At 36.5% G+C, this 15,764-nt stretch overlaps 1 protein-coding gene across 1 annotated transcript in view; it reads left to right on the top strand.

Moving 5' to 3' along the window:
* LOC149832089 (L-serine--phosphatidylethanolamine / L-serine--phosphatidylcholine phosphatidyltransferase-like) overlaps positions 1–15,764 on the top strand; it is a 110,980-nt gene that overhangs the window by 78,651 nt on the left and 16,565 nt on the right. Inside the window, exons 6-9 of the mRNA XM_090014320.1 lie at positions 6,526–6,580; positions 6,665–6,744; positions 6,901–7,017; positions 7,125–7,209. Of these exons, the coding sequence (XP_089870446.1) occupies positions 6,526–6,580; positions 6,665–6,744; positions 6,901–7,017; positions 7,125–7,209 (337 nt within the window). The remainder of the gene's footprint in view (positions 1–6,525; positions 6,581–6,664; positions 6,745–6,900; positions 7,018–7,124; positions 7,210–15,764) is intronic.

Raw genomic sequence — 15,764 nt, 5'->3', positions numbered from 1 at the left:
AGTTGGAGGTTCCACCAAATCCCAAGTGCCCCTAAAACATAGGGCATCCATCTCATCCTTCATAGCCTGCATCCATTTGGGGTCGAATAGAGCCTGACTGTGATGAAGCGGAATAGAGGAGGCAGACAAAGCCGAGATAAAATTCTTCATAGAAGCCCCAAGATTAACTTCAGAAACAAATTGAGAAATGGGATGAAGGGTGTACTGTCTTTTCCCTTTTCGCAGAGCAATAGGAAGATCCTCATTAATAGCAGAAACTTCAGTATGCTCAGAGATACTTGCTTCAGGAGAAAGAGATAATGGGGGCATGGAGGTAGGTGGTAACCTGTGAGTATACACTATAGGAGGGTTTCTGTATCGAGACTCCCCAGAGGATGGAGCCACAGGCTTTGGAATGAACGACTCTAAAGGAAAAGGGGGAATTGGCATAGGAAAAACATCACTCTGACTATCTTGTAACCTTGGAGTAGTACTCGAAAAATAAGGAATAGACTCAAAGAAGGTAACGTCCGCACTGACATACTCTTTATGAGATATAGGGTCATAGCAACGATATCCTTTTTGGTTCTTAGGATACCCAAGGAAAACACATTTAATAGACTGCGCAGCAAGTTTATCTCGATCAGGACCCAGCTTATGCACAAAACACACACATCCAAAAACTTTAAGGGGGATAGGAAAGAGAGGAACCTCTGGATGGAGAATTTGAATTGGGATCTGGTCTTCTACAGAACTTGACGACATGCGATTTATAAGAAACCCGGTTGTCAAAACCGCATCGCCCCAGTATGTAGCAGGCATATTGGATTTAATCATAAGGCACCGAGCAACATTAAGGATTTGTCTATGTTTCCTCTCAGCCACCCCATTTTGCTGGGAGGTATGGGGACATGTAAATTGAGGTTGAATCCCATTAACAGAGTAGAATTGAAGTAAGTCTTTGGATTTGAACTCGAGCATTATTAGTGCGAACAATTTTAACACATATGTCAAATTGAGTTTTTATCTCTGCAATTAAAGATTTAAGAATGACAGGACCTTGAGACCGATCTTTTAACAGGAACACCCACGATAGTCTAGAGAAGTCATCAACAATAACTAGATAATAACGACATTGAGACCTATTCGGAATCCTACTCGGACCCCACACATCTACATGAAGAAGATCAAACAATCCTTGACTTGATGGACTCTGACTGGAGGGAAAAGAGCTTCGACAATGTTTTCCCAATTGACATGTTTCACACTGAAAAGAAACTGAGGGAGGTATATGAGGAATGACACGACGAAGTTTTGTCACTGGAAGGTGACCCAAACGATGATGCCATAATAGAGGACTTGAGGATGATGTAACAGCAGAATAGGCCGAAACCTCTTGTTGGTGTAGGTAATACAGACCACCTTCCTCATAGCCACCACCAATCCTTCTCCCCGTCAGCAAGTCCTGAAAGGTGCATCCCATAGGATCAAAAATCACTCTACAATTCAACTCTTTTGTCATTCGACTGACGGATAATAAATTTTGTGGAAACGAAGGAGCATGAAGAACATGCGACAATTGAAGAGTAGGGGTAATAGACATGTTTCCCTGCCCTACAATTGGGGAAGAGCTACCATCAGCAAGACGTACCCCTTTTTGACCTGTCACAGGTTTTAAACTCAAAAAATTGCTTGAGTTTCTGCACAAGTGACCAGAGGCTCCAGAATCAATGACCCACCTACCACCTTGAGCAGATAGGCCATCACCTGCCGAGCACACAACCACCGCAACAGAAGACTTCGAATTGGATGATCGTAAAGCAAGGAGCTCGTCATATTCAGCCCTGCTAAGAGTTACATAATCATTGGAGGAATCTGCATCTGATTTAACCACTTGAGCCATAATATAAACTAATGGGCTTGATTCACAAAATGCAGGAGCAACCACACGCGCATACCGACAATCAACAACAAGCCCGACTCTATCAAGTTTTGACTTCACCAATGAAATCTGAGAAACACGACCTTCGACTGTTCAGATCCAAACTTCAAATATAATTTCAAAGAAACTTGACCAAAACCTTCCACCTCAACCAAGGATGATTATAGGTTGTAAATCAAGATCATACATTCAACACGACTTAGAATGTGTTACCATCACACATCCGCCACTACGACAACCAGTAGCAACACCCAACACAGAATCCCACTTCAAAAGACAAGGTTCCCACAAACAGAATATTTTTCAACACAGCAGGAAATCACACCTGCTGATTCCTTGGTTTCAAACATCAACAGAGTCAAAAGGATCACGACACAGCACCTAGATGCACGACCAACAATACTATGAGCATGCAGAGACTTCTTTCAAGCCTGCTGAATCAAAAAGATCACTACAGAGCACCCAACTGCTTGCTAAATAGAATCTGAGCACAACCAGCGATAACATGAGCAGAAACAAAATAATTTTTTTTTTCTCACGACATCTGCTCCCAGCCATATATATCATGACAACAAAAAAAAATCAATTTCACAACTGTTTTTTTTTTTTATCAGCAACAGCCTCAACGCAATACAGTCACAGCACCAACACACACGACCAACATCATCCACGACCACGACAGGCTGAATATCACGAGTACAATAGGCTGTCTACTACGACTATACATCCACCACTATAGAGATGCATATCACAACTACGATAGAGATGCATGCCTCGACTGCACATCCACCACGAATATGCCTCTGATAGAAATTGGAGACTTATTCAACATCCACTCTAACCCCATTGACTCACTTTGAAATCACATCCAACACAGTTGGATCACCATATGAAGAACCCGATCCAGACTGCAGTTTGAATCGATCGTATTGCTTGCTCCTTCCACGCACAACTACCTCGACTTTCACAAGTTGTAGATGTTGACAACGATCACCATCTAATCTGTTTCAGATCACTGGTTCACGATGATAAGACAGCTTTTTCTGTAATCACTTGAACTTGGCGCAGGGCACGAGATCACGCTCCCAAGGTCGATGGCTCTGATACCATGTTGAAGGTAAGGTGAGATGCGCAGCAACTAGGTAGATAGATAGATATATATATATATATATATATATATAGAGAGAGAGAGAGAGAGACGGCTGAAGAATAATAGAACTTCTTAATTCAATTAGGGCTAATCTCTATATTAAATAGAGATAGTCCAAGAAACAAAATTACACCCAGGTCCCTCATTAAAGAATAAGATTCAAATAACCTCTAGTTTAGAAAAACTTATTTACTAAAAACATCTTAGTCTCAACACTTGCCTTCATCTTCCTTTTTGGTGATGGATTCTTCGACAGAAGCCACTTTAGGCTTGAAAGCTTCATTTAATTTTGGGCAAGCGGGTTTAATATGACCTGGCTCATAGCAATGATGACGCATGATCATCTTTCTACCTCTATTATAGTTTTCTTGTTTTCCAAAATGTGGTGGTTTGTATGTTTTGATATTGTTGTTCGGTTTAGATACGACAAATACTTCATCTATACTTTACTCATGCCAAGCCGTGTTTCTTCTTGAGTGATTTCGGCAATGGCATCTTCCAAAAGAGGAAGAGTGGATCTATGAAGGAGTGAGGATCTTGTTCAAATTCGAGACGAAGCCCAAATAAAAATTGAAACAATCTTTCTTGTTGTATTTGTTTTTGTATAAGTTCAACATTCTCCGTAGTCACCCACTTAGGCTCTAAGAGAGCCAATTCATCCCATAGTGGATTTAGAGCACTATAGTAATCTTGAATGCTCAAATCCCCATGCTTAGTAGTTCTTGCATTTTCTTGCAAGAATTAACCTCTTGCAAGGTCTTTTTGGGTATACATACCCTTCATAAAGAACCAAGCCTCATTGGCTCGATGGAACTTAGCTATATTTGCGCATACCTTGAGTTCAACGTTATTTATAAACCACGCTAGGATTTTTTCGTGAGTGCTTTCTCAATCCTCCACCTTTCTTTGATGTTCTTTAATTGCTTTGAGGGAGAGCTTTAAGGCGAGCATCTCCCTCAAGAGCTTTTTCTTGATCTCCTTCGATTTTGATGAGCTTTAATTGGGATTCCGGAATAAAACCCATTACATAACCCCAAAGTTTCTTTCCTTTGAAATTATTCTCCATTGTGGATGCCCACATCATGTAATTCTTGCCATTGAAGGATAGGTCGATTTTGGATTTCATTGCACCAACAAAGTATGAGAAGAAGAATGAAGAGCTTTCAACTTTCAAGAACCGTATGACTTTGATACCATGTAATGAAGTATGCGAAAATATAAAGAATGCTTAAAGCATTCACAATGTCCTACAATGGACAAATACAAGAGAGAGAATAAGAGAGAAGTCCACTATGGGACAATACACCAAGCCTTAAAAGAATATGAGCTTTATTAGAGAGGAGCTCTAAAGCCTTAAAAATACAAGAGGGGGAAGCCCCTATTTATACATGATGAAAAAGAGAAAAAGGGGAGCACCATTGGGGGCTCCCCATAGAGTCGTTTGGGGGCCCAAACGTCTCTATGTGGGGCCCCTTTTATACTGAATAAAAGGGCAAAAATAAAAAAGAAAATACAAAATAAAAATAAAATAAACTATCCTAAAAATAAATAGTTGTTTCTAAAATAACTATGTAAAAAGACAAAAATACCCCTATTGGGTATTATACATACATATATATATATATACATACATATATATATACATACATATATATATATATATATATATATATATACATATGTAGGAATACATGTATTTTAACATATATATCTTAACACTAATTACAATGAAACTGGCAACAATTGTAGAGGAGGGGCCTATGGTCTATGAGTTGTAGAAGATATCATACTCCTGGCATAAATTTTAATTGGTTCCCATTTCTTATCTATTACTCCACTACTGTCTCCCAAAACTTCTAGTATGGTTCATAAATTCTTTATCAATGGTTGGAGAAATTCTTATTATTGTCTTTGATGCTCAAAGTTCCTAGCTTTTTTTAACTCGTCTTGTCTACCATGTAGGTATATTTTTGCCACCTTTGGTGTTCAACCTAGTGCATGAATTCTGTTCTTCATAGATTGTCTTATCACAGTCATCTGTTACTTCATGTCGTCTAGCTTGTAGATATGGTTTATGTCTTTCTCAGTGTCCAATGGTCATTTCCCAAGTTTTATGTTTAGCCATGGTTATGGCCCGTGTAGGCTTTCCTTTATTGCATGCCTATTTCTTCTAAGAACTATCATTATGGTTTTCGTCATTCTTTGGAAGATATAATCTTATCATTGATTCTTGAACGTCCTTTCATAATGCTTGCCTATGTAAATGATTCTTACCTTTGGCTTTCCTATCACATCATTGATGGCTTATTTAAAAAAGTGTGCCACTTGATCCCTGAAGATAAATTTAGTTTGAATGTCAATTTCACTCTATTTAGACTTCTCTTCTTACTGACCCTTGATATAGACATGTAGAACTGTTAACACATAATCTCTATATGACTTTTTTTTCAATTTATGGAAAATTATCGACGTGTGACATTTGGTCCTATCTTGAAAGATGTTCTTTCTATCCCAATATGAAAAGCCATATGACAAGCAAGACTGATCCATTTGATCCTCCCGCCAGTGATAACCAGATATATCTTGGGCCAACTCTTTTGCTAAGGTCCAAAAGTCTTCTCTGCCTGCTTAAAAAAGCTTGCTTGCCAAGCATACTTTTTAATCATATTTAAAATAAAATCTCAGTATTTACCACCTATCCTATCACCTTGTGGGTCCTTGCTCCTTACACTCTCCATCATTCATATCTCTATTGTTTACAGTGCCTATTGTCTGCAAAATCCCAAAATAACTTCTCTTTCATTCAAGTCAAAATCATTTTCCCTTTGCTTGCATCCACTAATATGGGGCTCTAAAATCCAAGATTTGTATAAATTCAGAATAAATATATGAATTATTCAGTGGTTTATGGCTATTAAAATAGCTTAAGGTCGTTCATAAAATCATCCACAAATGTATCAATTACACTCTCGACATTTGATGATGTTTCCCTAGCCTTAAAATGGACATTTATTATCTTCACAAGTGAATGCATATCTTGGTTTACTAAGAGTATAGTTGTGTGATCTGGTTGTATAATAGACATGCATACCTGCAAATTCAGCTAACATGCATATACATGAGCTGTGAAAAGATTTTAGGACTAACAATAATTTGACCTTTTTATATTTAATTTTTAATTGCATTTATTATTTTAACAAAATTTGAATTGTACACCACAGAGATGGACGAATCTCGAATTTTTGTGTGTAAGGGTTAGTTCATTGAGTATGATGCAATTACTTTAACTACTTTTGTGATGTCTCTTGTTGGAAAATATATTGGTTGCCATGGTCGATATATGAAGTTTGAATTTTCCAATACCAAACATCTATTGTTTCTTAAATAATCAGTCTTCACTATTGTAGTCTCTTAGCGCCTTGCATATTTTCTCTGAAAGTATTTGCCTTTTCAGAAACGGGATGATGCTCGGCAATTTATGAAATTTCTCCATCCTGATCTTGGTGTTGGTAAAGTACTTTTATGATATTTCATCTTCTCTTGATATTTCTTACTCTTGCTATGAACTAAAATTTTCCTATTAATTTTTTCAGAACTTCCTGAGCGCTCATATGGTGCTGACTGTCGTGTTTACATATCAGATAATCCAACAAGCAGGTTTAAAAATGTTTATGTATGGTGTCTTCATTGACCATCTTGTCCATTTTTTTTCTGGCTTTAGTTATCTCTTTGTTTCTTCCTTGTTTTCTTTTGATAATGATTTGATTATACTGCGAAAATCTAGTCTTTCATTTTGCATCCACTGATTTTGGCTATTAGTTCATTCTAGGAAACATTGTTTGATGAGTTCGTGCTTGCCCATATATTTGGATGGTGGGGCAAGGCGATAATGATCCGCAATCAGCCTCTTTTATGGGTTCTATCAATTGGCTTTGAAATGATGGAGGTAATTTCTTTTTAAAATCATTAAAATTGGCACTTTATAACTTGGCAAGTTTTTTGTTTTATATTAAACTTGAATCATACTCCAACGACATCATGTTTTTATTGCAGCTTACATTTCGACATATGTTGCCTAACTTCAATGAATGTTGGTGGGATAGTATTGTATTGGACATACTAATCTGCAACTGGTTTGGTTAGATCTCAGATTCTGACCCTTTTGTACATGAAGCTTGCATATGTGTATTTGCTTAGTTTTGATGATCTTCTCTAATGAATCTATTGTATGAGTAGAATTCCTGTTTGTGATGTTGTTTAGCATCTAGTAGCAGCTATCTAGGAACCAATGTTATCTCCTAGCACAAGCTTGCAATCATCCAAAATCCTTCTCTTTGAGATAACACTCATCTTTCTTTTCTTCTTTTTAGAGCATTACCATAAAAATTGATGCCAATGAACTTTGTGTTAAATATATATATATATATATATATATATATATATATATATATATATATATATATATATATATATATATATATATATATATATTGTTTATTCCACAATACCCGATAGGGGTATTTTGGTCTTTTCACATGTAAATATAAGTTGTTTATTAAAACAACTTATTTTAGGTTTTATTTTTATTTTTTTACTTTCTTTTTTCTCCTTTTTGGGAACCATTGGGGTCCCCACATATGGACTCGCTGGAGCTCCCCTACGGTCATAAATATGGCCGTTGGGGCTCCCCAACGACTACATTGTGGGAGCCCCAATGTCTCCCTCTCTCTCATTTGTTGTGTATATAAAGGGGGTGTTCCCCCTCTCATTTGTAAGTTGTTCTCTCCCTCTCTCAATAATATTTTCACTCTTTTTTGCCTTTTGGCATTTTCCCTTTGTGGGTTTATGTGTTTGCACTTAAAGTGCTTGTGTATTCTTCTTGGTTCTTGTCTATTGTTGGAACTACAAGTGTTTTTCACTTGTTATTTGTATTTTCGCTTATTTCATTACATGGTATCAAAGCCAGGTTGGGTTCTTTTGATCTTGGAAGGTTTCTTTTGTGCCACTTAAGGACCGTGTCCAAGGTACTTTCTCTCTATCTTCTTCTTGAACATGGAGCACGAATCAAGGGTGGAGCTCTCCTTCAAGCTCAATGATTCAAATTATTTGATGTGGGCGTCGGTTATGGAGAACCACTTTAGAGGGAAAAAACTTTGGGGCTTCGTGATGGGGACCTCTCTTGAACCATCATTGAAGCTCACCAAAATCGAAGAAGGTGTTGAAAAAGCTCTTGATGGGGAAGACCGCCTTAAAGCTATTCATGATCATCAAGTAAAGGTAGAAGACTGTGGAAGTAACTACACCAAGATTTTGGCGTGGTTTATGAACAATGTTGACATAAAAATTTGTGCCAACATTTCTAAGTTTAGAAGAGCCAATGAAGCTTGGTTCTTCCTTTTAAGATAAAATTAGATCCACTAAACAAGGGGACATGAGTGTCCATGATTATTTTAGTTCTTTGTCCTCTCTTTGGGACAAATTAACTCTTCTTAAGCCTAAATAGGTGGCTCCCGAAGACATTGAAATGAGAAGAGAGCAAGTTGGAAAAAAATATTTTTTTCAATTCCTTCATGGTCTAAGACCGAAATTTGAGCAAGGGCATTTCTTATTCATAGGAGCAAGGTTATGCCTATTGAAGATGCTCTTGTCGAAGTATGTCAAGAAGAAACTCGTCTTGTCATAACCCATAAGAATGATGATATTTTGGCCGTTACTAGGTCGGGATCAAATGTAAAAACCTATAAACCTCCTCACTTTGCAAAAACTAATAACTATAATAGATCCAACTATAATAGTAGTTATAGGAAGGGTGTTATTTGTCATCATTGTAATGAAACATGACATATTAGACCAGTATGTTCTAAGCTTAAGGGTAAAGTAGCTTCCGTTGGTAAAGTTGTACCAAAGAAAGAAGATATAAATGGAGGAGATATTAAAGATATTTTTAATCAAATTTCGGAGGCACTCCAACTTCTTCTCAAGTCATCTTCAACTTCGGGTGCCACCATCGCAACGTCATCATCTCCTCCAGGTATGTGGATTCTTGATTTCGGTGCTTCTTTTCACATGACTTCACATAAAAATATTCTTTCTAAAGTCTACTCCAACCTTTCCTCATCTTATGTTTCAACGGCCGATGGGACTTCTTTACAAATTGAAAGTATTGGAACACTTGATTTAAAGCATTCTCAATATTTTCTTGTTCAAAAAATAAGGGTGGTTTCAAAAATAAATTTAAAATTATTTTTCGTCTCTCAAATTTTCGATCATGGTTGCAAAGTTTCTTTCTTACCTAAAGATTACACTGTGCAGGATCTCCAGTCAGGGATGCTGATTGGGCAAGGCCATAGGAGAGGCGATCTTTATTTTATGGATTTTTTTACTCTTCCACTCAAGTCATTTTGTAATGTTAAAAGCATTGATGTTTGGCATAAGAGACTTAGCCACCCTAGTTTTTCAAAGATGTTTCTTTTCTCTTTTTTGGAAAATATATGTAATGAAAAAAACATAACTTGTAAAGATTGTATTTTTGAAAAAATGAAAGCGATTTCATTTTCTCAAAAAAGTTTTGTGTCTACATGGCCTTTTGAATTAGTTCATTCGGATGTATGGGGTCCCTCACCTATCATATCAAAAGATGGCTTCTCATATTATGTGATTTTTGTTGATGATTTCACTAGATACACATGGATTTATTTCCTAAATCATAAATCTGATGTGTTATCTTTCTTTAAAGAATTTCATATAATGATTAAGAATCAATTCTTAAGCAATCTCTCTATTCTAAGATCGAATTCGGGAGGAGAATATATGTCTAATGATTTTCAAAATTACTTAAAACAAAATGGTATTTGTCATCAAAGGTTTGCCCTAAAACTCTGTAACAAAATAGATTAACGGAAAGAAAACATAGATATATAATAGAAACTAGTAGGACTCTTTTAATTTTCAAGAATATTCCAAAAACATTTTGGGCCAAAGTCGTCCTACCTTCAACTTAATTAATAGAACCCCTTCAACTTCATTAAACAATGTTTCTCCATTTGAAAAACTTTATAAAATGACTTCGGATTTTAAAAGACTAAGAATCTTTGGTTGTAAGTGTTATGTTCTTACTCATAAAAATGATAAGCTTTCTCCAAAAGCCATTGAGTGTGTTTTCTTAGGCTATGGAGAAAATAAAAAAGGATACCAATGTTTTGATCTGAAAAATAACAAACTTTATATTTCAAAGGACGCTACTTTTCTTGAAAATGAAAATGGTTTTGAGAGTAAAGAATCAAGAGAAAACATTGATTACTCCTTTTTATTTGATTTATTACCACGAAATGATGAGTCTAATCCTATTGAGGTCCTTGAGTCATTTGATAATGATGCTAATCAAAATGAACATTCTCTTAATGATGAGGATAATACTCAACATGAAAATTTGAATGAACATATACCAAGTAATACACACATGTATACTAGACGGGAAGAAGGTAATCATCCATGTGCACCCGATAAATTTTCTTAAAACATATCTTTAGAAGAGTCTTCACATAGAAAATTAAATCATATTTCTAAAGCACTAAATAGATTTGTATCCTTTGTCTCTTTCTCTCCAAATTTTAGAGCATGCTTAATAGCCCTTCACTCTTTCTATGAACCATCTCATTATAATGATGCCAAACAATACCCTCATTGGAATGAAGTTATAGAATTTGAACTTAATGCTCTTAAGAAAGCTCAAACATGGGAAGTAGTTAATCCTCCACAAGGAAAGAAACCTATAGAATGTAGATGGGTTTTTAAAGTAAAAAACAAAAGTGGCAGGTCCTTAGAAAAATATAAATCAAGGTTAGTAGCTAAAGGATATGCTCAAGAATATGTGATAGATTATGATGAGACATTTGCCCCGGTTACTCGAATGACAAGTGTTTGAGTTCTCATTGCCATTGCATCTATTAAAAAAAAGCCTATTTATCAATTAGATGTTAAAACTGTTTTTCTAAATGGTGATCTTGGTAAAGAAGCTTACATGGAATCTCCTATCGGCATGATTTTAAATAAAAAAGTTTTAAAATTAAAAAAGGCATTATATGACCTTAAACAAGCTCTTAAAACTTGGTATGATAAATTCAATAATGTATTAATTAATTTGGGTTTTTCTCTCGTTATACCGATACCACTCTCTTTATCAAGAAAATAGGTGATTTTATTGTGATTCTTCTTCTATATATTGATGATATGATTATCACGGGCAATGACAAAGAAGGAGTAAATAAAATTAAAACTATTTTGAAGAAAACTTTTGATATGTCTGACTCCAGATGAAAAGGTGGAGACTCCAAAAATTATAAATACAAAATTAAGACTTGAATATGGTGTTCTACTTGACGATCCTACTCCATATCGTCAATTAATTGGGTCTCTTATCTCTCCATCACTCGACCTGATATTGCTCATGCGGTTCATGCGGCAAACCAGTTTCAGCATGCCCCTACCACTGTTCACATGGCAGCAGTAATGTGAATCGTGTGATATATCAAGAACATCATTTCAAAAGGGTTTTTCTTATCCTCTTCCTCATCCTTTAACTACTTATACTGATGCTGATTAGGGAGATAATCCTAATGATAAAATCTCAACTACAAGTTTTTATATTTTTTTAGGAGATTCGCTTATTTCCTGGAGATGCAAGAAACAACAAAAGGTATCTCTATCATCCACCGAAGCTGAATATCGTGGCATGACGACTACAACCATGGAGATTATGTGGCTTAAAAGTCTTCTCAGTAATATGGGGTTCATTATCTCAACTCCTTTAAAGATATGTTGTGACAACAAAAGTATGATCTATATAGCAAGTAATCATACATTTCATGAGCACACCAAACATATTGAGATAGAGTGTCACTATGTTCGTGATGAATATTTAAGAGAAACTATCACTTTGCCCTATGTCACCTCAGAGTATCAGTTGACTCACCAAAGTACTTCCTACTCCTCATTTTCTCTTTCTTTTTAGCAAACTTTCGGTTCTTTCCCCATAAAGTTTGAGGGGGCATGTTATATATATATATATATATATATATATATATATATATATATATATATATATATATATATATATATATATATATATATGTATATATATATAAATTTTGTTTATTCTAAAATACCTGATAGGGATATTTTGGTCTTTTCACATGTAAATATAAGTTATTTATTAAAACAACTTATTTTAGGTTTTATTTTCTTTTTTATTTTTACTTTCTTTTTTCTCCTTTTTGGGAACCATTGGGGAACCCACATATGGAGTCGTTGAGGTCCCCAATGGTCATAAATATGATTGTTGGGGTTCCCCAACGACTACATTGTGGGAGCCCCAATGTCTCTCTCTCTCTCTCTCATTTGTTGTGTATATAAAGGGGGTGTTCCCCCTCTCATTTGTAAGTTGTTCTCTGTGAGAAATCAGATGTGGGAGTCACCTTACTATCGTAGCAAGAGATAGAGAGAGAGGTAAGAGGGAAGAGAGAAAAAAATGTTGGGCGTAATGTCTTCTTCCCTTTCCATTGATATTTATATGTTGTACGAGTGGTACAATACAGTACAATAGTACAATACAGTACAGTATGCTGTACAATACAGTACAATACAGTACAATAGTACAATACAGTACAGTATGCTGTACAATACAGTACAGTAGTACAATACAGTACAGTATGCTGTACAATACAGTACAATACAGTACAGTAGTACAATACAGTACAGTATGTTGTACAAGTGGTACAATACAGTACAAAAATATATTCATTTACATATACATATTTAACAGCCTCCCTCAAGTTGAGGATGGTCTTCAATCATGCTCAACTTGCCCTTAAGTAACCAAAATTGATGACTAACCAATCCTTTGGTGAAGATGTCTGCTACTTGGTCTTCTGATCTGACATACGAAGCCTCAATTTCTTCTGTTTCAATCTTTTGTCTAACAAAATGCTGATCAATCTCAATGTGCTTCGTGCGACAATGATGAATAGGGTTAAAAGAAATATTAATGGCACTTTGATTATCACATAAAAGCAGAGAGAAAGAGATAGGTTCATTCAACTCTTGAAGAAGATGCCGTACCCAAGTGACATCAGCTGTCCCTGCTGCCATTGCCCTGTACTCTGCCTCAGTGCTGGATTTAGCAATGGCCTTTTGTTTCTTACTACTCCAAGTGACAATATTTGGGCCAATAAAAACACAATATCCTGAAACCGACCTACGCTCATCAGGGTCCCCACCCCAATCTGCATCACAATATGTAAGTAAACGGTGTCCTGTAGTGAAGCTTTCATCTTTGTGATAGAGCAATCCATCTCCAATAGTCCCTTTCAGATATCTGAGAATACGCTTAATACATTCCATATGACAATCAGTGGGAGCATGCATAAACTGAGATGCTTGATTTACAGCATAAGCAATGTCAGGTCTTGTAAATGTAAGATATTGCAACATACCAACAATGCGGCGATATAAAGTGGAATCATGATATAATTGGCCTTCTTTTGCACTAAACTTATGATTTAAGACAGATGGGGTGCTGAGAGGTTTACAATTAATCATACCAGTGGTGTGAAGAATGTCAAGAGTATACTTGTGTTGACTTAGAGTGAGTCGATCATCTTGTCTATCGACTTCAACTCCCAAGAAGTATCGCAATGGGCCTAAGTCCTTCATCTTGAATTTGGCCATGAGTAAAGACTTGACCAAGGCAATATGTGCATCATCACTCCCAGTGATAATGATGTCATCAACATATATAAGAACCCAAGTAGTAACATGATCATTCTTATACATAAATAAAGAATGATCAAGTATACTCTTAGAAAAGCCATGCTGCTGAATTTCCATGGAGAAACTCTCAAACCAAGACCGAGATGTCTGTTTTAAACCATAAAGAGACCTTCTCAATTTACAAACCCATGTAGCCGCATCATGTTCACTATATCCAGGAGGTTGCTCCATATACACCTCTTCCTTCAAGTCCCCATGTAGGAACGCATTCTTGACATCCAACTGGCTAAGAGACCAACCATGCTGAAGTGCCAAAGTGAGGATCACACGAATGGTGCCAATTTTGACAACAGGGCTAAAAGTTTCCTCATAATCTTGCCCATATTGTTGTGTGAATCCGCGTGCAACAAGGCGAGCTTTATATCTTTCAATGCTACCATCTGGTTTACGCTTGATCTTGTAAACCCATTTGGAACCAACAACATTTCTATCAACAGGTCGAGGAACAATATCCCATGTATGACATTCATGAAGTGCTGCCATTTCTTCGTTCATAGCTTCAACCCAAGCTCGAGAATGGGCTGCCTGATGGAAAGTAGACGGCTCTTTCTCTTTGGCCACATTGGTTAGAAACAACTGAAAGTCAAGAGAAAAATTGTTGTAACTAACACAACGATGGATAGGATGCTTTTCACGTGTGGATCGTCGAAGAGGGGGAGCCTCGTGAGATGGAGTTGAAGGGGCTCCTCGACGGGCATAAACCAAACCTGAAAACCGTGAAGGTGCATCCTGGATGATGGAGTTGTCTGCTTCAAACTGAATTGGTTCATCAACAACAGGATCTCTGATAGAGTCATATAGCAAAGTATCACAAAGCCATGGATCATAAGTAGTTTGCTCATATACCTGAGAAGTATCACAAGTGCTGAAATGGTCATCATCAAAAACAACATTTCTAGACACCTTAATCTTACCCAAAATAGGATCATAACATCTATATCCTTTATACCCATCGGCATATCCCAGAAATCTGCACTGAACTGCTCTGTCCTGAAACTTGTTACGTAAAGAATGATCCACATGGACATAACAAATGCATCCGAAAGCATGCAAATCATCATAAGAAGGGTGAGAACCGTGAAGCAAATAATGAGACTGATCTCCTAATAATTCCATAGGCAACCTGTTAATGATATGCACTGCAGTGTGAAAGGCCTCAGTCCAAAGAGAGAAAGAAATATCAATATTGTGCATCATACTTAACGCGGTTTCAACAATATGCCGATGCTTACGTTCTGCTACTCCATTCTGTTGTGGAGTGTAAGGACAAGAGGAGTTACGTGTGATGCCATGGTCCTTTAAATATTCACTAAAATCATGAGATATGTATTCTCCACCACCATCACACTGGAAATAAGTGATATTTGAATTGAAAAGGTTCTGAACAAGAGCATGGAATTGTTTGAAAAGTTTGAATACTTCAGATTTAGATTTCATAAAGTAAATCCAAGTGTAACGAGTGAAAGAGTCAAGAAATAACACATAATAACGAGAGCCAGATAGAGATGAAACAGGAGCTGGGCCCCAAACATCAGAGTGAATAATTTCAAATGGCTTGGAAGCTCTTTTATTGATACTTTGAAAGGGAAGTACATGACTCTTGCAGACATTACAACTAGGACACTTATGATCTAATTTGACTTTGGGAATAAAACCCTGAGAAGACAATTTGTCAAGGAACCCTTGACTACAATGACCTAACCGACGATGCCAAGAAACTGGCTTATTACATTGCATAACAGAAGAAGACTGACTCAAATAAGCAGGAAAAGATGGAGACACGGTAGATGACGTCTTCAAAGTCCCGGGGGCTGCTTCGAAGACGTACATGTTTCCGCGTCGTTCACCCTTAGCGAGCATCTTCTT

The sequence above is a fragment of the Nuphar pumila genome, chromosome 7 (genome assembly GCF_984573655.1).
Source record: "Nuphar pumila chromosome 7, dmNupPumi1.hap1.1, whole genome shotgun sequence".
NCBI lineage: Eukaryota > Viridiplantae > Streptophyta > Magnoliopsida > Nymphaeales > Nymphaeaceae > Nuphar > Nuphar pumila.
The sequence above is the reverse complement of the archived record's forward strand: the minus strand, read 5'-3'. Positions and strand labels throughout refer to the sequence as shown.